At 36.4% G+C, this 26,114-nt stretch overlaps 1 protein-coding gene across 2 annotated transcripts in view; it reads right to left on the bottom strand.

Moving 5' to 3' along the window:
- The window catches only part of b4galnt4a (beta-1,4-N-acetyl-galactosaminyl transferase 4a), a 225,297-nt gene extending 221,730 nt beyond the window's left edge, over positions 1-3,567 (bottom strand). Inside the window, exon 1 of one of the 2 annotated variants that reach the window (XM_077211313.1) lies at positions 1,586-3,567. In XM_077211313.1, coding sequence (XP_077067428.1) covers positions 1,586-1,727 — 142 coding nt within the window. In that variant the 5' untranslated portion in view covers positions 1,728-3,567. The remainder of the gene's footprint in view (positions 1-1,585) is intronic. The other variant, XM_077211314.1, reaches the window with a different exon arrangement.
- Between the last annotated feature and the right edge of the window lie 22,547 nt (positions 3,568-26,114).

Genomic DNA, 26,114 nt, shown 5'->3' with positions numbered 1-26,114 from the left:
CAAAGTCAAATTCAAATCAAGTCTTTTGGTTTCCCCCTCGTTAGTTTTTGTTTGTGCTTTGTTTTATTTTGCTTCATAAACGCCGATTTCTCCTGCGATTGAGCCCTTGCTTCATCCATTCAACCACAAACCCTGACATTTTGAGCTTCAGCAAGAACCAATGAGATTCATTCTCGTGTTACGCAGCACGTTTGAGCTTCAGCAAGAACCAATGAGGTTCATTCTCGTGTTACGCAGCACGTTTGAGCTTCAGCAAGAACCAATGAGGTTCATTCTCGTGTTACGCAGCACGTTTGAGCTTCAGCAAGAACCAATGAGGTTTGTTTTCAGGTGTCAAGCACATCAAGTCAAGGTTGAGCTTCTGTTTGTTCACTGATCAATGTTTATATGTGCATAAAAGCCTTAATTAAATCTGTTCATCATTCTAAAGCAATCCAGTCTCTCCAGAAAATTTGGACTAAACCGCACAATTCATATGGACTAGTTTTACGATGTTTTTATGAACTTTTTGAAGAGTCAAAGTGGTAGTTGCATTGCTGTCAATGGAGGGACATAAATCTCTCAGATTTCATTAAAAAATCGTAATTTTAGTTGCGAAGAGGAACGAAAGTCTTATGGGTTTGGAACAACTTAGGTGTGAGTAAATGATGACATTTTTTTTTCATCTTTGGGTGAACTAACCCTTTAAGTAAGTGCATCATCCAAATATTTGAAGTGCACTTCTTAAAGTTGGAATTTTCAGGGTGAACACAGTTCTTGCACTAAATACTATATTACATAGCATATTCAAATTGAGACCCACCTTATCAACAATTAACAATTAACAAAATGGAAAATGGAAAAATCTCTTATTGTGCGATTCTGTTATATTTCTGTTAGTAACAAACATTACACACTTCACCTTAAAAAAGGACCAGGTGTGTGTTTGTGTGGGAAGGGTTTTCATTTCATTAACAAACAAGTCATGTTCTTTAATCCAAGACAAAAAGTCATTTTCTGATTTTTTTTTTAAATTATTCACTGCCTCCATCTTTATCACAGAAAGTAAATTCAAGTCCAGTTGCCATACCACATAAAGAGTGATTTTTATGGGTTTGAATCTGAGGTAAAAGATTTTCACACACACATGGCTTGTGCAAACACACTTTCTGGTCATTGACACTTACTCATTGAGCTGAGAACCTAGTTTCTATGAAGGTTCATCTCAGCAGACTAAGCTCTGCACATCTGAACATTTTCTTTTTATGTTTTCCATATGGGCATAATTTTAGCACTGAAATCAATATAATGCAACCTTAATTTAACATTCTAATGCATACTAATGTTACACTATTAAAAAACCAATTTAATCTGCCAAATATTAAATGTATCAGTGCTGGTGCCCTAGTTGTTAATTAAAGTTAATAATAAAATTGATAATTCAGCAGTTACTTTATTCATCTCCCTCTTTATTCTGAACCGCAGCTTCTTTTTCTCTTTTATTCTTTACAACAAGAATATTCAAAAAGACCCTCAGGGAGCAAAATTACATCAGCAATAAACTCACTTCACATATTAAGTTAAACATTTCAGATATACATCTTACCTTTCCCGTAGTTGAAGTGGAGTTTGATGGATTTGCCCTGGTTGATGTGTAGGTACGTAAACCACACGGCAAAAGTAAGCAGCACCAGCAGCAGCAGAAGTTTGAACTGCTTTCGTATTTTCTTCACAGGGAATCGCAGCATTTTCGCAGCTGCAGCATCATCATCAACAGCAGCAAAAAGAGAGTGTCAGCTGCTCCTCAGTCTGGCGCTTTAGAGACAGACTCCTGATGTCACAATGTCATATTTGCATCAGCTAATCCACAGTTTGCCACATCTCAATTTCTGACATCACAATGTCATATTTGCACGAGCTGCTTCTTAGTTTGCCACACCTAAATTCGCAATGTCACAATGTCATATTTCTAAAACAAAAAACAAAAAACAGCAGAATCCGTCTTAGCTGCTACTTTAGTTTGAAGCATCAAAAAGATAGGACTCCTGATGTCACATATCTGATAAATTCCACTGTCACAAAAGTCATATTTACAATTTGCGTCAGTTGCTTCTCTGTTTGGCACTTTAAAAAAAAAAAAAAAAAGATTCCTTATGTCACAATGTCATATTACAGCAGCAGAAAAATTATTAAAACAGTTTACTTGAGTCTTATAGAGGCATCATATATGTATAAACTGTTTGTGACTTCAGCTGCTCCGGAAATCTTCATTTAAGTCCCATTTGCGATAAACCAGTTTTAAAAATAGGTAAAGATGAAGAATAGTCCAGTAAAAAGAAGTTATTGTAGGCGTACAGGCAAAAGAAAAGAGCAGAGGGCTGTTAATCTTGTGAAAGCCGCTCTGACAGCAGTCCAGCCACTCCAGAGAGGATCATCTTCTGGGTTTAAAGCTTTCACTCAAATGACCAGTCTAACTTTTTAACACTGCGTTTTCGCATTTAATTAACAATAAACAACACAATCTAACTGCAGAACCCGCAGTTGCCCCTTCCTAAGGATGCATTTTAGATTTGTTGAGATATCTCAAAAAGTCATGATAACAATACAACCATTCTTATAAACCTGTAACTGCCATAACAATTTGCAAATGGAAAATGTAGAGTGAAACCACCTCATATAATACAATATGTGCCTATTATGAATTGTGAAGAATTCTTACATCTTTGTTTCCATTCATTTAACTCGTAAGAATAATTTAATTTCTACACTTTTTCTTTAGGAGTAATTAGCTTCAAAGTGGTCAAAAAAGTGTATAAGTGACTTTAGCACCACTTTGAATTTACTTCAAAATGTAAGGCATGCAATTGTATAGAGATAATTAAAAGTAATGTAAATAAACACAATGCATAAGACACTTATAGACGCTACAATATCTTATTAAATGTGAATTTCGAGTAGATGCACTGATTTAGTCAATTTAAACATCACGCGCCTGGTACCATATCGCAATGAGATGGGGGAGAAAAAACAATGCAATGAAATAAATGCTGCTTTATAATCAGATATTATTTTCCGGAGCTTAAAACACTAATATGTGAAAAGAACAACGATGATTGAAGAATCACATTGCTCTGGCGGTTTATAGGTGATGCGTTCATGCACCTGCTATCCATCCAAGTCCACGCGCAACTTATTGGCTCTTTCAAAAAAAAATGTAAATCAAACGCGTGCACCTAAACGTTCCGTCCCCCGTTAACAGAAAACCCTATTCATAAAAACAATAACAATGGTCTATTGGCGTCCGTACGCTCCAATACCGCTAGCAGCATCTGACATTTTGATTCCACTAGTGCGCTCCGCAAAACAAACGCTTTGTTTCACCGATGTGATGTGATGCGTCAGTCTCCGCACGCGGGTCCTATCCGCGTGGATGATGTCACGCCTTTAGTCAGAGAAACTATTTAGCAATGAGTCTCATAAATCCCACGAGCTCCGCTTCCAGTCCTACGATGTGACCGACTCTCGATCCCCGCGTTCAACTGAGCATCCATGACTCTGCCGGGGAGCGACATTACGAATCCTACTATTGAACTGGGCGAGCTAATGAATTATTCAACAGGCCATGTTGACGTTACGTGGAGCATTTCGTCGTTAAGTTAATTAATATTCATAAGCCAAGGATTACCAGGCAGGCTTACTGGCCGAACGTTCCCTTTACGTAATTAATATTCATGAGGCCAACCCGTCACCATAGTATGATTAGGATGTTCGCTACTGGGCAACCGAACTTGGGTGGAGCTGTTATGTGCAGCAACTCTATCCAACCATCGGCGGACTTCCAGCGCAATGCATTATTATTGGAAGAGATCGTTGACGAAATGCATATATTAATCGTTTGCTGTGATGATCTCACCTTGTTTATTTGATGCTTCCATAGTTTGACAGACGATATTAACACTTAAATCATTACGTTTATGAAACATTTCTCTTTATATTAATGACAAATTCTATTTCAATGATTGTTTTTCGTATGATTTATTTAGAAAAGTGTTTTTTATGTATTTTTAAATTAGTCAAATTAAATATTTGACTTTTTATAGGCTATTATTTATTTATAGTTTGTTTGACTTGGTCTATATTTAGAAAGGTGCATTGTTATTATTAAATTAACCATAGCTAAATGATAATTGAATAATATCTTAAATCAATATTTTAATTGAAGAATATAGTTTAATTTAGTTTTTTAGGTCATTACATTGTTTGGGGGGGGGGGGTAATGAAAAAAGACATGTAATAATGGGAGTTATACATAACTTGGGACTATTTGCATTAAAATGTCATATTTAAAAAAAAATATTGATATATATATATATATTTTTCCTATTCACTTGTTCTGTCTCCCAAAATGCCTGACATGCCATGATGTAAATCCTAGTGTCCACAACAGTGGACGTGTATGAAATCAATGCCCTGTTACAAAACAGAAAGTGATATTCTGATTTGAAACCCCATAACATTTTCCTGAGATGTTGATTTCTTACAAACAGTTGGAAATTAGTCAGATTTAAATGATAATTACAAAATATTATCATATTTCCATAAGAGTGCTAAACCAGATAGGGAGAGGGAGTTGTCAAGGTGAAACATCTGGTATCTCTGCAAAGCCCTGAATGTCTCCACATCCAGACTTAAAACTGTGACATGTATGTTGTCAGAGATATTTGATAAAATATAATGTCCTCTACAGAGAAAATGCCTATTCCTGGGTCTCAGGAAGTTATAATTTTTTAATAAATTAATGTTAACCACTATTTTGATTACTAAACAGAATAGAAATTAATGTAAGGGTTCTGTCACTTCGATGTGGTTTATTTTTGGTTTTGTAACAGACACTCATGTATCGGCAGGATGTTAAGTTACTGCCCGAATCATTGCCCATTTGGATTATATACGCTATAGATCTCCTTGAATTAGCCCAGGGGTTTGGTGGAGATGGCTTTAATTAACTTTTTCCTGGTCAGGATAGGTTTTCCGACATTTCAGTATGGATGAGAAACTTTTGGAAAACACTAAATTCGCCTTACTGCGCATGCGTAAAACCTCACAAAAGCTCACTGAGACGAAAACATAAGTAATAAAGTTATCGCGCAACTCTTCTGGCAGGTTCATTTTATTTAGCAAAATATCTCACCATTCACTGTTGCGTTCAAGTCTTACTCTCTCACCATTATATGTTTGGTCAAAAACACAACTGCTCTTATGTTTTTCCGCAGGACAGGAATTGTGAGTAAATTGTATGTCATCTTTGCAGGACTGTGATATGAAGAGTTTATTAAGTAACATATTTCAGCAACAGTGTGAAAGTGAACAGGCACATAACAGGCACAATACTGGTATAACATGAATATCTATTGGTACAATATGCGTCACATGACTAAACTTACGTCATCGTTTTCAAGTCCCTCTGTTTTCACAGTCCACACTACAACACGAAAACTGCATTTTCAAATGTATCCGGTTTGGAGAGCGTTTTCAAAAAGCTTAGTTTTCATTAATAAAAACGGCGTCTCAGTGTGGATGGAAGGCCAAAACGGAGAGAAAAGGAAGCGTTTTCAAACAAAAACATATTAGTGTGGACTAGGCCTCAAGTTACATTCAACACAATACATTCGAATAGATCATACATGTCACTCATAAAAAAGTCTGGAAAAGCTTCCCTTGAGATGCATTTGTCACATTATGATTTTACGAGGTAATTTAAAGTCCATCATTTCTAAACTCCTAATTCGCATTTTAAGTATTCTGCATATTTCCTGGCTTTGATCATTTACAGCATAAGCACAAGACTCATCAAATCTGTGAATAATTATGCCCCGTTTCTAAAATGCATGAAGCTTGAAGCAAGTGTAGAGCTTATATGGTGAAATATTAGGGTTTTCTCCAGCAGTGATCTCTTCCTTATGCAAGGAGCTGTCAGAGGTGGAACAACCACAGTAATTTCTCTCACAATGTCTTCTTCATCCTCTTTCCCTGAGAAACTATGGTCATGTGCGGTGAGTTTGAGCATAACTGTGCCGGGTAGGGTGACAGCCAGGTTTTAAATATGTAGCTGTCATCATAGCTTGCGATTATTATGACACAAGAGCTCACAGCTGAAAGAGAGAAAGACTAAGCAGGACTATTCTAATGGTATGAGATTTTCTTCCTAAGATATAATTGCTCTTATATAGAATGGCCTTTTCCCTTGTACTGTTTGTCTTCCTGGCCACTTACCGGCGTGACATTACAATAAAATGGCCAGCTTCAACTGAAATGTCAAGTGGATTAAAAGGCAGGACTTTTCTTTAATGTTGATCTCAATCCAACACCCGCGTTCATTGCAGTTACTCCTTTTTTCAGGAGTGAATCATTTCCACTGCATCTTTAAGGTTTGAAATGTGACTCTGCTGACTTCCACTTCCAAGACACAAACAAACCATGAGGATCGTTGAGAGTGCGGATGGAATTTCATTGACATGATAATGCACTTGATGGCAGCGTGTTTCTCATATTCAGCAGCCTAATACAATATTTGTCCCATGCATCAGGCTGGTAAATAAATGTCACAGTGGTGTTTGGGTTAGTTTGTTATCATTTGGACTTGTCTGCTTGTATTCACATGTCACGTGTCATCTTCACTGTCATCATCAGTTCAGCTGTATCACCTGTGTTTAGTTAATCATCATCATCATCATCTGTATCATGCTACCTGCTCTGCCGTCCTGTGTTTAATTTCTAATAAACCTTCGTTTTGTAAATATATCCTCATCTCCGTATGCCTTCCTGCAACCACCCGTGACAGATGATTTGACCAGCCCAAATGGACGACAGGGCTATATTTGTCGCTATTGCTCAAGAGAGCACGGAATTCTTTTCCTTCATGGTTAAGTTTGTTTGCCGAGCCGTCACTAGCATCACGCCAGATCAGCTGTGCCTGTATCTTCGGCAAGGACGACCGCCGCCTCACCGTCTGAGTCCTCAGCCTGGATGGCTGCCGCCATGTCAGAGCCTGTTCCTGGACCTGTTCCCGTCCCTAGACTTGTTCCGGTCTCAAGAACTGTTCATGTTCCTAGACCTGTCCCTAGACCTGTTCCTGTTCCCAGATCTGAGTCTGTTCTTAAGCCAGTATTTGTCCCCGAGCCTGAGTCTGTTTCTGAGTCTGTTCCTAATTTCCCACCCAACCTCCCTCTCCCGCCGCCTCTCATCATCCAGCCGTCATCCTCATCTCCTCTGCCTCCAGTCAGCCCCATCACTCGCCCTCTACATGCCAGTGTAATGGTGGGCTCGCTGAGGGGCTTCCAGTCCTCAGCACCATCAAGGACAGTGGATCCCTGGGATCCAACCCCAGCCACCGTGTCCAGGATTCCACATCGGCCCATCAGTCCACTGGCTCCTACCTCCTTTATCTCCCCCGTGGCCCATCAGTTCACCAGTCCCGCCAGGCTCCCTGTCCCCCCGGATCCACCTTGGTCACTTGTCGACCTTCCATCACATCTGGACTGCCCTCCTCTGGCTACGCCCCGTCCCTTCGTCCCCCCGGCTCCATTGGACTCATCACTCCCTTCTGCTCCTCCTTGGTCCTCAGTCCCTCTGTCTCCACCGCGCCCCTCTGTATCCCAGTCTACACCTCAGTCGCCCGAGCCAGCGGCTTCCCCGTGTCCCTCTGAACTAGGGCTGGGCGATAAATCGATTTTATCGATTAACTCGAATGTGTAGTTTACGCCGATTTTTTTGAATGAAAATCGTTTTTTTCTTTAACAACCGCCGACGCTCCCATCTGGGCTCCCGTAGTTCCGACCGGGCTCAGCACTTGCCATGATAGAGATACACAAACAACATGGCAAATGAGCAAGACCGCGGCAGCCTAAACACACCCGCCGAAAACATTTACAAGCTGAATCTGCAGGGCTCCCAACTCTCACAAGTTCACTGTGAGAGACGCAATTCTGTCACTTTTTAAACGCTCTCACGCCACACATCCATTTTCTCGCGCAGAGAAAAATTGCGAAGCAAAGAGAACACTGACACCGACAGACAAGACAGAGCAGGTTACTATCGATATGAAACAGATTCTCAGCTCTCAGATTCTGTCAGTTTTATTACAAAATTCAAACAATAAACACCGTTTTGGCGCTTGTAAATGTGACGTGAAAGAACGCTGACAGATCTCAGTTCAAGCGGCACGTGAACCGAACATCTGTTACTCTTTACTACAAACTTACCGAGATGTAATAAAATCGATCGATCAGTGTTTTTCAACCGCGGAAAGATGTCCATAAAACAGCTGGAGAACAACATATGCCACGTAACGTCATATTTACCTCAGGATGGCTTTTAATGACCCATAGCACGCATGTTAGTTAGACGCATTATAAAATAAAAAACGCATTATATTTAATTTGAGTTAGTTTTAACCTTTAATAATACCAGCTGACAGGGCTCTCTGTATGTTTACAGCATTAGGTGATTTTTTTTTTGGGAGAACAATTAACACATTAACGTATCTACTTTTAGATAGTAGTATATACGATAGTTCTTAGGTAGTAGTACGTAGCTACTGCGAACCTATTTATCCAAAGGAATTTATATTGAATCAAGATCAGAATCAAATCACAAGAATTGAATTGAAATTGTGAAATTTGTGTTAAGCAATAATAAAAACAGTAGCAAACCAGTAAACTTAATAAAATTATGTTTAGTTACCAAATCATTTGACTACCACAATACACTTATTGTGATGCAATTTTTTTTGTTTTTTTTACACATCCCCCCCAGTCCCAATCCACCCATTTTATTTTATGTTACATTTTCATTGTTTTCAAAGACAGGGCCTGTCCTCTTGTCTTTTTGGCTTGTTGTTTCTGATTGCACTTTAATGGAGATCAAATCCCAGAAGGGAATATTAAAACAAAATAAAGTTAAAACTTGTTTTGAACAATTTCTTTGTCATCTGCAGATTGATTTTAAGTATGTAGAGAAAAAAATCGATTTAAATCGTAAATCGGATTTTTTGTGAAAAAATCGGGGATTTTTTTTTTAGGCCATATCGCCCAGCCCTACTCTGAACCCTCTGCTCCACCATGGCTCGGCGAACTTCCCTCTCCTCCCTGTCATCCTCCCCAATCGGTTCCGCCTCTGTCCGTCATCGCCCAAAAACCTCCTACCCTTCAGCCTCCATGGCTCCTCCCCTCCATCAGCTCCATCATGGATCATCATCCTTACCTCTAGACCTATCACCCCTCTGCCAAGCCCTTCTTCTCCTGATATTCTGCCTGCCTTTTCCGCCCTTCGCCCACTCCTGTTCGCCCACTCGCGCCGTAAAGAGAGAGAGATGATGGTGGGGAGGTGGGGGTTTGGGAGGAGGAAGAGGAGCAGGCGGAGGGCTGAAAAGGCAGGCAGAATATCAGGAGAAGAAGGGCTTGGCAGAGGGGTGAGAGGTCCAGAGGGAAGGATGATGATCCATGGTGGACAAATAAGAGTCTATGATAAAGAATAGTCTTTTTTTAAATGTAGATTAAAACGTGTGTCAAGTTTGTGTTATCAAAAAATCCATTTAGTTGATCACTAATTTTAATCGCTTTCTTTTTTAATTATCAAGATAGTTGTATCACCCTGAAAAACTCATGTCATTCATTGACCATTTAGGGACATTTTCATATATTTGTGCATAATAAACACTTCTGGTATTGTGTTGGGTCGCCAATTGATGAGCAAATCTATTTGACAGCTATAGTTATACATGTTTTGTGTATTTGTTTTCGGACTAGTTGCATGTAACCATGTCAATTGGAATGAATTGGCCAAATCTAATTGAAATTTCACATGGATTGTAAGGGGTGGTTTAAACCGTTTTTAATCCATTTTATACATGTAAACACTTGATCGAAAACCGAAACTAGAAATGTATGCGCATATGCAATGACGTAAAAATGCCATAATGACCTATGATGCACAGAATACGCTGCTGTTGTTGAATCCTTGTTGTTATAGGGATATTTTTGGTCCCCTGTAAGGAAACAGCTTATAAATCATATTGAATATTATTATTATTATTATTTATTTATTTGGAAAATGTAAAACTTGCAGAAAGTAGGGTTAGGATTAGTGTAAGGGGATAGAAATTAAATGTGTACAGTTTAAAAATAATTATATCCATGGAATGTCCTCATATAAACATGAAAACCCAACAAATATTTAATTTGAAATGCTAATAAAAAATAAATAGGAAACCTTTTAGTTTAATGTTCATAGTTAATACAGATGCTGGTCATATAATTAGAATATCATCAAAAAGTTGATTTATTTCAAGAATTCAACTTTGAATTTGCACCTGCCCACACTGCCAAAAGAACCAAAACCTGGTTCAATGACCATGGTATTCCTGTGTAATTTCTGTGTGATTTCATGTAATATTCTAATTTTCTGGGATTTTGATTTTGTGGGTTTCATAAGCTGTAAGCCATAATCATCAAAATTATAACAAATAAAGTCTTGAAATATCTCAATTTGCATGTAATGAGTCTATATAATATATTAGTTTCACCTGTTAAGTTGAATTCTTGAAATTAATCAACTTTTTGATGATATTCTAATTATATGACCCGCACCTGTAGAATGAAGTACACATGTGGACCTGAGGAGAACTAATTTCATCATCCACTAAAATCACTAAAACAGCTGATAAAAAGTAATTGCAAAAATGTCTAAAGTAAAGTTAGATTAAATATTCTGGTCACACTTTAGATTAGGTTTTAATTCTCACTATTAACTAGCTATTAACGACATAATTTGCCTCAATAAACTCCTAATTACTGCTTATTAATAGTTAGTAAGGAAGTTGTTAAGTTATTGGGTATGGAGTAAGGGATGTAGAATATGCAGAATATTACATAGAAGTAATAATAAACAGCCAATATCCTAGTAATCTGCATGCTAATAAGCAACTAGTAAATAGTGAGAATTGGGCCTAAACTAAAATGTTAACAACATTTTCAGGTAATCACCTAAAAAACAAAAAGTCAAATACACTAAGTTTTACATGTAACTTTGACACAAAAGAGAGCAGCATGAAGACATGAAAACAATGTTGCACTTGCCACAATTTTGTGATCAATCTCTGCTTCTGTGAGGAATTGAAGAATCTCAGACAGGAACGCATTGATTTCACAACATGTGACCAGAAATTGCCTTTCCAAACAAACACCTCCGCTCCTGTTTTTCTGTTAGATGATGGTATTATCATCACAGTCAAAACCTTTGGAGAACATGATTACTTTATATTTGGGCTAATTTGATTAAGCTTTCAGCCACAAATAACACTAGCACTTTAAGACTCAATGCAGAATTAGCCTACATACATATACAATTACCCAGCTAACAGAGTACGTTCTCAGAACATTCGAAAAGGTTTTTCAAATAAAGTTATCTACACTTTTTCTTCTAGTAACAAAGTTATCCGGTCTTTAATAATGGTCTCAAAACGTTAGCACTAAAACATTAACTGTACATCGTTCGTGAAACTTTTTTTTTCTGAAACGTTTGGTTTTGGTAATTCATCGACCATTTTTAAAGGTTACAACTTGTTTCAGACTGTTCAGAGAACATTCAATATATTGTTTGCAAAATAGATTGAAATTTAACATTCGCATAACCAAGAAAAAAAGTTTTTAAAACGTTTAAAAAACTGAACGTTTTCATAACATTCTTAGAAAATTTGTTTGCTGGGTAGTTCCAGTACTCAAATTTGATTGGCCACGCAGTTGGGACTTTTCATTGTTTTATGATATTTTAGCTATTATTTTCAGTTTCACTATATCCCTAACACTCGCTTGTCTGAGTATGTGCGTTCCAGACATACTAGTGTTATATTACGCCAGGTGATTCAAAAACTCAATCGGTCAAAACTCGAAACAACGAAACAACCGACTGTCTCGATTGAGTCATTGAATCATTCAAAGAACCGTTTTGCTCAAAGATGCCGATTGATTCAGGCAATTTGTTGTAGAGTTGCTTGTAGAGTTGCTAAGAGACATTCGTGTTATTGATGGGCGGATATATCGATACTGACGTCGAGAATCGAAAGCATCGATACTCAAATAAAATATCGATAGGCTACTACAGTTTTGTTGTTTATATCTAATGTGTACAATGTGCATTGAATTGGATGAATAACCTATGTTAGTGAATAATTGTGTAGTAGAACCACTTCCCTGCTCATCTGAACTGAACACGCAAATGCTGCAAGTCAGAACCAATCAATCACAGAGAGCGTTCACACACTGCCAACAATGCATTCAAACCATATTGTCATTAGATAGATCAGTGATTCAAACGATGCTTAACAGAAGACAGAAAAATATATGTTTGAGCTATTTCACAATAAACAAATTGTAGCATTGTGCAAATTTGTCCAATTAAATTGTTTTAAATTGAATGTTAAAAGTTCATACTGATGTTCTATTCTCTAACTAATTTTAATATAAATCATACACTGTCAGAATAAAAAGGTTATATTTTATTGGTGCAACAGCCTGTCACTGGCAGTCCCTTATGAAAATGAACATTACAGTGACCATAGTTCAAATAGGCCTATAATATTTTGCTTTTTTCCACTGTTACCACTACAAGTAAACATTTTAACCATGTGTAAATAAAAATATAATCTAATAAATTCCAATTAAGGCATATTGAATGTTAAAATGCCTTTCAAATATAATGTTTAGTGGGTATCATTACCCATTTTAATCTTAGTAATTCAATAATTTAAGAAATTTTCAAATGTAAAAGTTCAGTTTAGAGGTATCATATTGGTATCGATGATACTGGCCTTGAAAGTATCGGTATCGTATCGAAAACAAAATAAGTGTCCATCTCTAATTCGTGTTCCTGTTTTAACCTCGTTTGGAACTATTCTGACAAAAATTGACAATGTAAGTAGCAATATTGTGTCTAAAATGTAGGTTAAAATCAAATTCTAATTTATTGAACTGTAAGAATCGACAAAATGACGGAAGAATGACAGATACCGAGCAAATTATCATATATAAATAAGGAATCATAATATTTTGTTACATCCCTGGCTGTATGTAGTTCTTCCCCCTCACATTTCTGTATGCACTTGTCACCATTTTCAAAAATAGTTTGGATGTTTTTATGACTCCAAAATGCGATTAGCAAAATAACACAGAAGGATTTTAATTTGCATGTTTTTCTGCATGTTAATCACTTTGGTTAATCCCTCTAATGACCTGCTTAATCATCAAGGGCATGCATACAGTGTTCGTCTCCTGCGCCCGTATTTGAGGTTTATGAATATATAAGTGACTGACAATCCTGTCACCTGTCAGTTATTAGACCACGAGTCGTAATAATCCGCTCTGGAGAAAGAAGCTCCATTCACACGCGCTTGTGTATTCCTGTCATATCTCAAGGAAGGAGAGTGGCATGTGAATGCAATAAGCCGAGATTTAGCTGAATTCAAAGGACGGATGAGACTGTCAGACACAAATGTTTATTTGTTCGTGCAGTGCAGCGCCGTTGGAGCTTTTCATTCATTACAAGTGAGAAACAGAGCGGGTCTATGAAGGATAGACGTCACGTTCACCTGGACAGAACAAACGTCTCTCACAGCTGTGAAAGCAGCACCTGCCTCGTTTTTTCTCTTCCTCCCTTTGATGTTAGAAAAGAAGGCCTCGTTTCAGCACAGGTTACAAGCGATCAAAGATTAGGAATAGAATAGAAAAAGATTGAAAAATTGGGAATTTTGGCCTATCTCTGTCACAGCTGGTTGCAGGATCTAGGCCTCAACTTTATTATTAACAACAAACCAGAGGTGTAAAGAGTACCTGAAAACCATACTTGAGAAAAGACAAATACCTTACAGTGAAAATGACATTACATGTAACAAGTCACCAATTCTAAAAAGTTAAAAGGCTGTATCTGATTTTAAAATCCCCCAATAATTTTTTTCCCCCCTTACAACTCATCTATGATCACCACAATGAGATATTTAAAGTTTTCTCCTTGAATTTTTTTTCATGGCTTAAAATAGCTTGAATGTGTAACTTCACTCTTGCCTCATTTAGTATACGTGGTTCTATGAATATGCAAATGAGCCCCGCCTCCACTCACTCACAGCAGCTCAGAGATCCACTCGTTGACGATCACACGTTGATCTGATTGGTCACAAGATAGTTTGTGACGTCAGAAACACCAGCGATTTCAAACCGCGTTTTTGAGATGGTCTTTGGTTCACTGCAGTTTTAAGCAGAACATTCTCAGCAATGGTGTTAACTTATGAATGACATGGTTTGTCTATTAAAAACACCACATAGACATATTTATTTTTACCCATACTGAACTGAACTGATGCAGTAGTCCTCAGCACTTAAGAGACGTGAACAACAAGAAACGTTTGATTTGTGATATTTTTTTTAAAATCAATATAAAACTGAACAACTCAAAATTGCAGTTGCAAGGTCGACACAACAGCCTTTTAAACGTCTACAGAGACAAGTCTCAGTTAAGCTCAAATGCTCAAAAAGAGCATAAGTAAACCAATATCATTCCAAAAGGTTTCTTCAATATAACGGATAAATAAAATAATGTTAAGTAAAATTTAATAGTCAAAGCCTGCTTGCACTGGACGTGCTGGCCTCATCACAGCTGCAGACATGCCCTCATCTCATATATGAAACACCTGCGATTCAAAAATAGTTACGTCAAGTCTGTAAAATCTTGCAAACGTGCATGATGTAGACCATGATGCTGCCACACAAATGTCCCCCACAGGAACTCCTTATAGTGCAGGCCATGAAGTAGCTACACTTCTGGTTTAGTGTGCCTGTATTCGAAAAGAATAGGCAAAAAAATTTGAACAGTCCTTACAATTCGAGGGCCATTATTGTAACCCCTCTACGTTTTTCCACTTTGGACCAACGTATTCAGGGTACGTTTTTATATGAAACTGGGTTTTGTATTCCCATAGGAACTGGAAACCCTGCTTCTGTATAGGCATGGGAGATAACATCAACCGACCAATGTGACATATGTTGCTTAGAAAGTGGCAACCTTAGTCTGGCCTTTCCATAGCAAACAAAGAGCTGAGAATGAGACTTCCTCAAAGGCTGTGTTCAAACCCTCCTGTTCTGCCTGTGAAGAAAAAAGAGGTTGAAATTGAGCCACCTCCAGTACTGAACTGAGGATTAAGAATGTTTGGCAAAAAGGCAGGGCTAGGCCAGAGAGACACCCCTGTGCCATCTGGCCTCCAACATAAACAACCCTCACTAATAGTCAGAGCACACAATTCTCCAACCCTTTTAGCAGAGAAGAGAAACAATAGAAGAGCTGTCTTGAGGGACAAAGCTTTTATATCTGCACAAGACATACCCAGCAAACACAGAACTTTGGCACAATGTACCCAACCTTCTAATGGGCAAGGTTGCTATAACTACGTTATGTGGTTAAGGTTGTTACAGCGTTGTCACAATGTTGACATTGTACACCAGATCAGGGGCATTGCTTAAGGTTGTGCCAAGGGTGTCTGGACGACATGTACTCGTCACTGCCCTGAAGCGCGCCACAAATCAAACTTAAATTTTAACCAACCGTTGGGATGTCTCATTCTTCATCGAGCAAGGATACAAGAGAATTGCTTACCTCAGCTAAATAAGATACCCGTATACATTAAATTGAGGCTTCTGAGATGCTTTCTTCCATGCTGTCCTCAACATTGATGTATAATCATCTGCCACTGGAGAATTAGTCTGTCCTCACAAACATCCCTGACACGAGCTTAATCAGGCACGGCTGCAAACCAACAATCTTTGCTGCACTATAACAAAAGAGCCATTTATATCTCTTTTTGGGGGAGATATGAATAATAATAATAATAAAATGGAATTCACATTTTATTTGTCTTATCCTATTATTTTAGTAAGTAGAATGAGTAGATTAAGGCTAAATTATTTAAATACTATACTAAAAACAAATCAAGAAACTAGGGATGCACCGATACCGATACCAGTATCGGTATCGGGCCCGATACCAAGCTCATGTACTTGTACTCGTACTCGTAAAAATACCCCGATACCAAAGACCGATACCTCACGTATATCCTTAGCTTATATTTCTTAATTCTTATGAGCACTCTTCCTGCAGTTATAGTGTTGCTAGATTTAATAGTACACTCTAATATTTCACTTTACACTTTCGGCTGTGATTACATTGTTACTCAGTGTTATGTTAAACATTTGTTCTGTGATTTCTTTGGCACTTTATGACAAATTTGATTGTCTTGTTGTCTGTGATTTCTTTAGAACTTTGACAACTTTGTGACAGGCAGGTAAAAATTACATTCATTATGTCCTTGGTTTTGCCCTTTGGAGGTTATTGGACACTGTGAAATTTGGGCTTTGAAAATTTGTGATAAGCACAATAAGAATGATTTATTTTTTTAAGTTTATTTAAGTTGTTGAAAATAAAGATGCTGATTTGTTCATTAGTCTCATTGTGTTGTTCTTAGAAAATTGCCACATAAAACGAGAAAACCCACCAGTACAACAGGCATCGGTATCGGTATCGGCGAGTACCAGGAAAAAAATATCGGTACTCGTACTCGACCCTTAAAAAGTGGAATCGGTGCATCCCTACAAGAAACCCATTCTCTCCAGGACTCTCTTCTCATTCTGTTCCCACTATAGGCTAACCGTAACCCTAACCTGACGCTTCCACTACCAACATCTACGCAAAGAGGCGGCTTCCTCTGCTTTAGGTAGGCCTAAGATGTGTTTTTCACTCTTTTTTTTATTGCAGTCGTTCATTATACGTTTTTAAATGTAGAAGATATGCTAGATATATAACCACCATAAACATTAAGACATTTAGAAGTCTCCCCAAAATTTAGAAATGGCCAAATTGTTCCTATCAATCAGTTCTGTTTGTTATTTGTGACAAAAAGTTGTACAAATTTTCAGGTTGCTCTTTCTCAGCAGTGCAGGGTATGTCAACGTCAAAAAATAATAATCAAATCAAAGAGGGCTGGTCTTACTGTTTACAGAAGACGAGTGTGAACTCCGGCGCACCACGTTAGTTTTACCGCTAAAAGAGTGCGTGGAAAGTATCAGCTAAACATTTAATATTTGACAACTGTTTTATGAGAGGAATGTTGAACGACCAGTTATATCCAGGGATGAAAGCTAGGCTACTCAACATTAAGAAATTTCAGCGTTTTGAATATAAAATATGCTATAATTTGCATGTGATTCATGAAGAGCATAACTGAATGTGACCGTCAAAGATACTGTCTAGAGTTCTTTGAATCAATGGAGGACGTTAAATGCCAGTTTCACTTTATTTTAAATTCTCCCAAGCTAGGAAAGTGCCAGGTGCTCACAGGTGCCAAAACATAAAAAAAAAAGAAATTTAAAGAAAAAAAAAACTTCAATATACAAAACAATAACCTTGGAGCAGGTATAACAGTTCATCCAGAGTACTCAGCAGATACTACACTCACTTCCACCAGTCACAAAAGAAACTTTTCTGCCTGACCACTTCCTTGTGTGAGCATTTATACCCATGGGTACAACCATTTCTCGGCAATCATAACATGGGAAATATCAAAACCATGAACATGTGTTACAGATCAAATAATCCCATTTCCTTCAACACACAAATTTAAATGCACAGCACACTCTTCAATTCAACACTAATTATAAAAAGTATCATTATAATTATACTAATCAACCATTATACATCAATACCTTCATCAAACAATTCCACCCCTTACCCCCCATACTTGGTATCTCCCACTTCCATGAGGCAACACAGCACAGGTACAAAACGCCTGACAAAAGTCCTTTCCGGTCTTTTACTGAAATCAAGATGGCCGCCACCATGTATGCTGATCCAGGTGATAGTCAACAGTTTGTAAAAAGCTTGAATGTCCACTAGGTTAGTGCTCAGATGGCCAGTCTGAGACACAACAGTCAAATTGTAGGTGTATGTTTGGGTGAATGTGTGGAAGCCATCTCTCCCTTTGCTGGTACCTCAAGGTAAATAAAGAGTCCTTTTAAAAACCTGAGTATGTGTTTCTAGACAGGGCTAACACAGGGAACAGAGGTCAGCTTTGTGACAGTGACTCAACAAAAATTGATTTGCGTTTTTGATATATCATACATACAAGTGAATGTGTGTATATTTTAAAACAAAATATTATTTTAAATTGATTACTTCACAACTGCAGTTAGACGTAGAACTTTTTTTTTTACGGTTTTTACTTTTAATTATTCCCTTAAATCCTTTATAATACTTAAATTATTTAATTCCTTTAAAAACAACAGCTCTGACAGTGGGTGGCTGTATTGAAAGCGCACATTGATGAAGAAACTCAAATAGATCTTTAATCCAAGAATCAAAACAATAAACAGGAGAATAACTAGAAGGAAACCCCACATACACACTGATGGTAAACAATCCAGGACAAACCACTAACTGAAACTGAGGGCTTATACACAGGTGAATAGGATGAATAAATGAAAACTGTGTCAAAAGAAAACCACCCAGAAACTGAACACAATGAAAAAAGACAAAACAGAACATAACCCTGACAATTACAGCATCAGCCCATTTTTTGGCATGTTTTTTTTTTTTGGATGCCACAGAGTATATGAAATAATGAAATACTGCCCTAACGAAAGACAAATTTTGAGCACTTTACTGTATCAGTCTTTTTTTATGTACCCTTGAATAGGACACTGCACACAGCCGTTCTGCGCCATCAGCCCATTTCACAGAGCTCCAGAGAATGCATTAACATGGACATATGGCTTTATATTGAGATATATTGCCCTAACGAAGCCAAAATTTGAGCAAATAGATCTTTATTAATTCATATGCATCCATACTCTCGTTTTCTTCATAGTAAAATGGCAGTGACGCACAAAGTAAATAGGTTATAGTATAAATAAACCAGAAATTGTAAAGCATGAGCACTGTAGCAAATTAGCTCAAAAGAGAAATATGAATAATTAATAATAACTTTTAGTCAATTATAAATTAATCAGTTAATAAAATTAACGTGAATTAAATTTAGTCCTACGATCAATTAATTTGAGACAGACGTCTCACGTCTATCAACTCTCAGAAAGGATAATTTTTGTGACCACAGATAAAATGACTTTTTCTTAGCATGTAGCTGTGATTGCATTGCAAACTCACAAGAATGTGCACAAAAGTTTTAACTCAATCACAAACACATAACTAATCTAAACAAACACATACACACAATCACGCATACATGGGAAAATAGAAAATGACTGAATTAAACATTAAACAGAAGCAGAAATTAGGTTATAAAAGAGTCATTTAACCATCTGAACAAAACCATCAGTTTCTTATTTCAAAGCACCTTGTTAACAGCGCATACTAAATCTCTGTTAAATATACATTACTTATAATGCCTTAGCTGTTGACCAAGTGTCCGGATGCATAGGAGAATTGCAATCAATTTATATAACAAGAATACAATGCATGCTATTAAGGCAATGATGTACACCAATGTGCAGGGCCTTAAATGAGAATTATTTTGATAGGAAGCATGGAATTGATGAGGTTACAGTACATTAACTAGTGGTTCTATCATAATGCATCAAACAGTATACAATACTAAAAACACTATACGTAATAATCATACACACAATGTCCAGATATATACATTTATATAAGGTTTGCCTATCAAATAATGGAAATAAGTAATTTTTTTAGGGCCTTTTGAGTCTTAAATGGCCTGTCCTGTTGGATGTGCATCTTCCCCCTCTGGAACGCCTCTGAGGTCCACTAGTTGATGGGATAGTGTCACCTGGGGGAATAAAAACTGATAAAGATCAGTGGGAGAGCAAACCTCTCGAAGCCAGCTTGGGCCTTCTTTGACCATTGCTTGTTGTGGTCTTGAGGCATCTGTTGGATTGTCTGATTGTTCCACCCGCTACAGCACGGAAAAAAAAATAATAATGCAACGTTTCTTGCGTTTGCATTATTATATATATTTTTGCATATATATATATATATAATTTTTTTTTTTTTTTTTTGCAAAGGACCCTTTTGGGGCTTACACAACACCATTTTCAACTGAAAACAGAAAAGCTTTTTATGCGTTTTGGCCATTCATTTACACAACAACAGCGAATGGGGGCCTGAAAACACAAACTTTTGAAAACGGGTTTCAAATTGCAATTTTTTGGAAACCGACACTGTTATCGTCTTCTGAGTAGACTAAAACTAAAAAAAAAAAGTGAATTTGAGAAAAGTGTGATCTGCCATTGTATGCCAAATCAGCATCAACTAACATGTAAAATGTTAAAGCTATAATATATGGTCAAATAAATAACATACTATACAATGCAACTTCTTTCAACATTACAACAACAAGATTTCATAAAATGTTATATCTCAAATCAATTTTTAATTCATTAATAGATTTTGAATTTAAAATTGATTTTGAATTTGAAAACTTTCAGTTGGGAACAACGTGGCGCTGTCGCCAGCTATTTCTACCCAACCTTTACTTTGTGGGTGTAACTAATGTAGGTTTATTCTATAAAATTACATAGGTACACCCACAAAATAAAGGTACGTCGGGTAGAAATAGCTGGCGACAGCGCCACGTTGTTCCCATCAACCTGCAATCATTAAAAAAAGCAAACAATAAAATAAAAACAATTAATAAAAGCTGCTTGGACATTCTGCTCAACATTTCCTTACTGTATAATGCTTAATTAAACCTTTTACATGCCTTAAATCAAACAAAATAGTGTGAATAGCACTATTTAACACTGCTATCATATCAGCTATGAAATATGGCCTCTTCTAAATTCTGCTCATGTAATATTCCATCAGCTTTTACCATAAATAAGAATGTGGATCAGCTGGTTTTCACATGCATGATCAGACACGCAGATGCTCTGACAGCACGGACTGAAATGAAAAATCATAAACAAATGAGATGTACAGCTGAATGAAACACTGAAAATAATCAAATTTAAAAAAATAATTAGTAGTTACTAGAGTAATTTGTTACAGTCTTTAAGATATATGTATTGGCTGTAAAAGTTTTTTTTACTACACAACACAAAATCAATGTTTGTGGCATTGCATTCACAGAGTTACAAACAATCTAAAGCTACATAAAACACAAATATTAACAAACCTTCATCAAAAGCACAAAACAGAGGTAAAACATTTGTCAATTCTAATAGCATTTATTTAAATGTAATTTACTATAAGTGTTTTTTATGGTGATGAGTAAATAAATAAACATTATTTAGAAATGCTTGGTCTAAAGTAGAGGTTTTCAAAGCATCCTCTTGCAAGGGACCTTCTTTCTAAAATATATACAGTAGACAGATGTGTATTTTCCTACACATCTGTTGACTGGATAAATCTTTTTATACAGTGAAAAATAAAATTTAAATAATATAAATATTATCTGGAATATATTTACTTTTTATTAAGACTGTCTTTTTTTGGCCACCATTCGATTACTGTAATATAGACTTGAAGAGAAACATAAAAACAACAGATGTCAAATTTGTGATTAATTATGAATTTAAAATTTAAAATGACCAGCTCTGGTCTTCTGGTAATCCCGGGAACTCAATTTGACCTAAACACTATTTTACCTTTTTTTTTTTTTTTAATAGAGAACAGTTATTGTAAGTTGTAATAATATGTCATAATGTTACTGTTTTACTGTATTTTTAATCAAATAAATGCAGTTTATAAGCTGGATACTTTCAAAATATATTTAAAAAATGTTCAGTGGTGTTCTATATAGAATACTAGCATTCTTGACTCAATTTTAAAGAACGCTTTATGTCAAAAAGGTTCTATATAAGGAGAAATGCTGGAAATGTTTAATGTTTAATAAAGTATATTTTCAAACTCTTTCATTTATCGTTCAAATTAATTAGTAATACATTTAACACATTTTTAATTGAAAATAATTAGAGCTAAATTCATTCATTTAAAATAAATTCATAAAATGATCAAATGATGGGAACTCCTTAAAGATTCAATAAATGAAGCTCTTGACAAAACCTTTTCTTCTAAGAGTCTCCCGACCCCAGACTTTTGAACAATATTTAACTATTGATGCATTTGTAGCAGACTGCTATTAGATGATAAATAATGTAGATGCTGAAATGCACATCCAGAGATGTCTTTAATCTCTGAACACCGCTGACACCTGCTGATCATCTGTGTTAATGCAGTTTTCAAAAATACAACTGTCATACAATTCTTTCTTTTCAACACTTTGTATTTTATGCATTGCTTTGTAATAATAATAATCGAAACATAATTTATTGACATAGCACCCTTTAAAAACAATGTGTAATAAGTGAATAACACAACTAATATAAAAATGCAAAGAAATCAATTCATAAGAAATTAGACAAGCACAAAATGTAGTACGTTCAAATTTGAAAATATTATTTAGTTGTTTATATTTAGGATGCATTAAAATTACAAAAATGTCCGATCTCTCTTGTAGTAATGCATGTATATCCACTGTATATCCACAGATTAAATAGAGAATGTGATAAGTGTGTTTTAAAATTTCCAAAATTCCACAAGACCTAAAGTGGTAATAGTTGAAAAGTTGATAAGTTATGAGATGATACAGAACAATTCAAATTCCAGGGGGGACGTTTACATGAAAACAATGTACTAAAAATGGGAAAGTCTTTGCGTTTCACGCGTACAGACAACACAGTTGTCAAAGCGATCCCGTTCACAAGAAAAACGACTCAAAACGCTGTAGCTATTATTCATGCCAGGCCAGTAGTTGGCGATGTCACTTTGTAAAGAAACACTACGCGCCTATATCTGAACGTACACGTACAATATTCATGCGCAATACATCACTGTTTTCACAAATGTGCTTTTTGTAGTTGACACGAAGACGATAACGGCAGGCCTTTCGTTTTGAAACTTTCACTTTGAAACACATTTTCAAAAGTTTTAAAAAACAGGAAAAAAACCGACCAAAACGCATAAAAAGTTTTCAGTTTTTTGTTGAAAGCGGTGTCATGTAAAGCAAACGCTTTCATACTATCCGCACCCGGGTTCGATTGACAGAAGTGAGCCGCTAAAGAATGATTCGACAAAATTGTGTGTTTGTGTGTGTTCTCACTCACTTTCCTGACAAGCGTGACTGACGCACTGCAAGCAGAGAGTGTGTATATGTAATTTCTGCTCAGATATCCTGCATTCTTTAGCACATTGGCAGCTCATTCATGGCAGACACAAGCATTGTGTGCTGTGAAAACAAAACCAAAGGTTCAAGGTAGTGTATAAGTGAGGCATGCAACACTGTGCATTTTGCAGACTTCTCCTGCGTCACCGTATCTCTGTATAAAGGTCTTTACATAAATCTCTATGACCACCAGAAGCAGTCCAGAGAAGAAAGAGGACAGGAGATGTTAAAGAAGTCTCGCTATCACTGATGAGAAACACTATGAACATGACTTCAAGAAACTTGGAGATGAAGACCAAGGCAGATGCAGATGTGTTCATCTCACATGATAGATTTTTACATTTCCAGTGTTGAAAAGAGTGTCGTTGCATCACTTTGCATGTGGAAAGTTCCTGCAACAATACTAAGTGTTGTGGGTGATGGCGAGGACTGTGCAGTGGCTAATGTAATATTTGGCACAATTTGGTTTGGGTAAATTTACATCAATTAAGTGATCATTTTGGACACATTTGACATCATATCTCGGCGCGGAAGACAAATGATCAAACTTAAACCGAATGGATATACAGTTAATATTTGGACACCTAAAATAGGGGTGTTCAATCCTGCTTCTGGACCTTCAAGTTCATTTCATAAACTCGTTGAAGAGCGATCTGTTTCACGTATTTTGTTATTCTCAGGTCTCTAATTTGCAGTCAAGTCTCATATCAGTTGTTTGAGTCCAAGCCCAGTCTCAAGGTCATTTATTTGCAGTTTAATTCCAACTCTCAGACTTGAATTTATATCTCTGTTAGCTGCACATTCTGTAAATTCTGTTACTAATTTAAATGAGAATTAACCAATTCTGTTGAATTGATATTGATGTGTGGACCAGGTAACCGGATGAATATATTGATGAACAGACATATTCATGGATGTTTAATAATTGTGATCTGGACCCGAATCTCCGCATTTGCCTTGGCATCCCATTTTCCTGCATTCTGCTTGTGTTAAACTTTCTACAATATGTAGAAATGTCTGTGCGTTTTTTTCCTTTTATGGACAAAAACATTGTACAAAACATTTGCTTTTGTGTTCTGCAGAAGAAAGTATGTGACACATGTTGGGAATGAGTAAACGATGATAAAATTTCCCTTTATAATCAAGCACATACATTGACAGAAGAATATGTTTCATTGACCGCTGAAACATATTTTATACATAAAAAAAAAACTAGTGCTGAAGATTTGTAAGTAGATTAAGAAGAACTTTGGTTTGGTTACTGCGAATCTGTGTCTGGAAGTGATCGCTAAAGCTTGATTTCTACAGTGGTTTTATCATAGCCACAGACTTTTGGGTCACTGAACACTTTATGTTTGCTCAGATCATCATAAACCACCTGAGGGTAAAGTCGAGTTCCTTGAGAATGCAGGGAAAGCACCAGAGACAATGGAGGCGTGATGATGGTGAGCAACAACAGATAAAATCAGTGACTAAATCACTATGGCAGGTTGCATAAGAAATATTGGATTCTCCTTTCTGAAAGACTTTATTGTTGTTCTCGTGATATGATACATTCTGCCCACACCACAGGTTAGCCTTCATATGATACAAAAGAAAAGTAAATCAAATAGTTCCTAATGTCATACACAACAAGTCTCACCAGAAATATTAATGTGTTCAAAAATTGTCTCTAAATTGTGCTCTACACCTATTATAGAATATAATCGTAGCTGATATTGTTGTAACATGGGGAGAGTTGTAACTCCACCAACTCCACTAATGATCATTTCCTCATCATCATTGTTTACCACTTCCTTCCAGATCCTGTATGAATGGTTGTCAGTAGGCACATGCAGATTTTATAAAGAAAAACAATATTTTGTGGTTTGAATCTATTTTTTCCCACTAAACTATATTTTGTTTAGCACTTACATTTTTGCAGATAAAATGTAAATTATTTAATTTGATGCATCTAACATACATTAGACTAAATTGTAGTTTTTATACTGATTTCAAACCAGTTTGCAATAACACAGCTTTTTTTTTTTTTTTTTTTTTTAAAGGAACTGATGAGATTTTAAAGGGACGGTTGATTATGATTTCACTTTTCTAACTTGTGCTGTTTGTAATGTTGCTGTTTGAACATAAACAACATCTGCAAAGTTACAACGCTCAAAGTTCAAAGCAAAGGGAGATTGTCTTTTAAAGAAATTGCTTTTTAAGGACTACAACAAACGGCTGTTAGGGTACATCACTAACCCTAATATTGACATAAACCCTGCCCCCGGAACACGATTTATAGATTATCAAGACAGAATATGCTCCAAATTTGCTCCAATACCAAAGTAAAATAAAATACATGTTAGTGTTTTCACGACTTTCCAAAAAAGTAAAGGAATATAGAGAGATTGATTAAGTTGGTCAGAAGAGAGAAAGATGTCAAATTTTCCGTCACTCCCTCAGATGTTGTATTAGTAAAACTCACACAGCAACGTTTATTCCCTTTTTTGTCATTGACTGCCAAGGTAATAACACAAAGTATAGTGTTATAAATGTGTATTACATTTTTTTTATTAATATGAAAAACTTTACTAGATTTGCAATGTTGATAACTGTGGAAACGCGTCATCACAGTCTGTGAAAAAGAGTCCATAATGTTTGTTTTTTTGGCTACAGATAAAGATGACCAATGTTTCCGGGAGTCTCTTTTTTAAAAATAATTCTAGGAAAGAAACGCTCAATATACAGACTAAGGAAAGCAAAACGTGAAAGCTGGGATCAATACTCCTCAATGACGCCCTGAGAAAGAATGACTGAGACGAGAGTGATATTTTATTAATGATTAAGTTTAGAGCTGCCATTG

Source organism: Siphateles boraxobius, unplaced genomic scaffold (assembly GCF_051911475.1).
Source record: "Siphateles boraxobius isolate OS27281-9 unplaced genomic scaffold, OSU_SipBor_1 65, whole genome shotgun sequence".
NCBI lineage: Eukaryota > Metazoa > Chordata > Actinopteri > Cypriniformes > Leuciscidae > Siphateles > Siphateles boraxobius.
The sequence above is the reverse complement of the archived record's forward strand: the minus strand, read 5'-3'. Positions and strand labels throughout refer to the sequence as shown.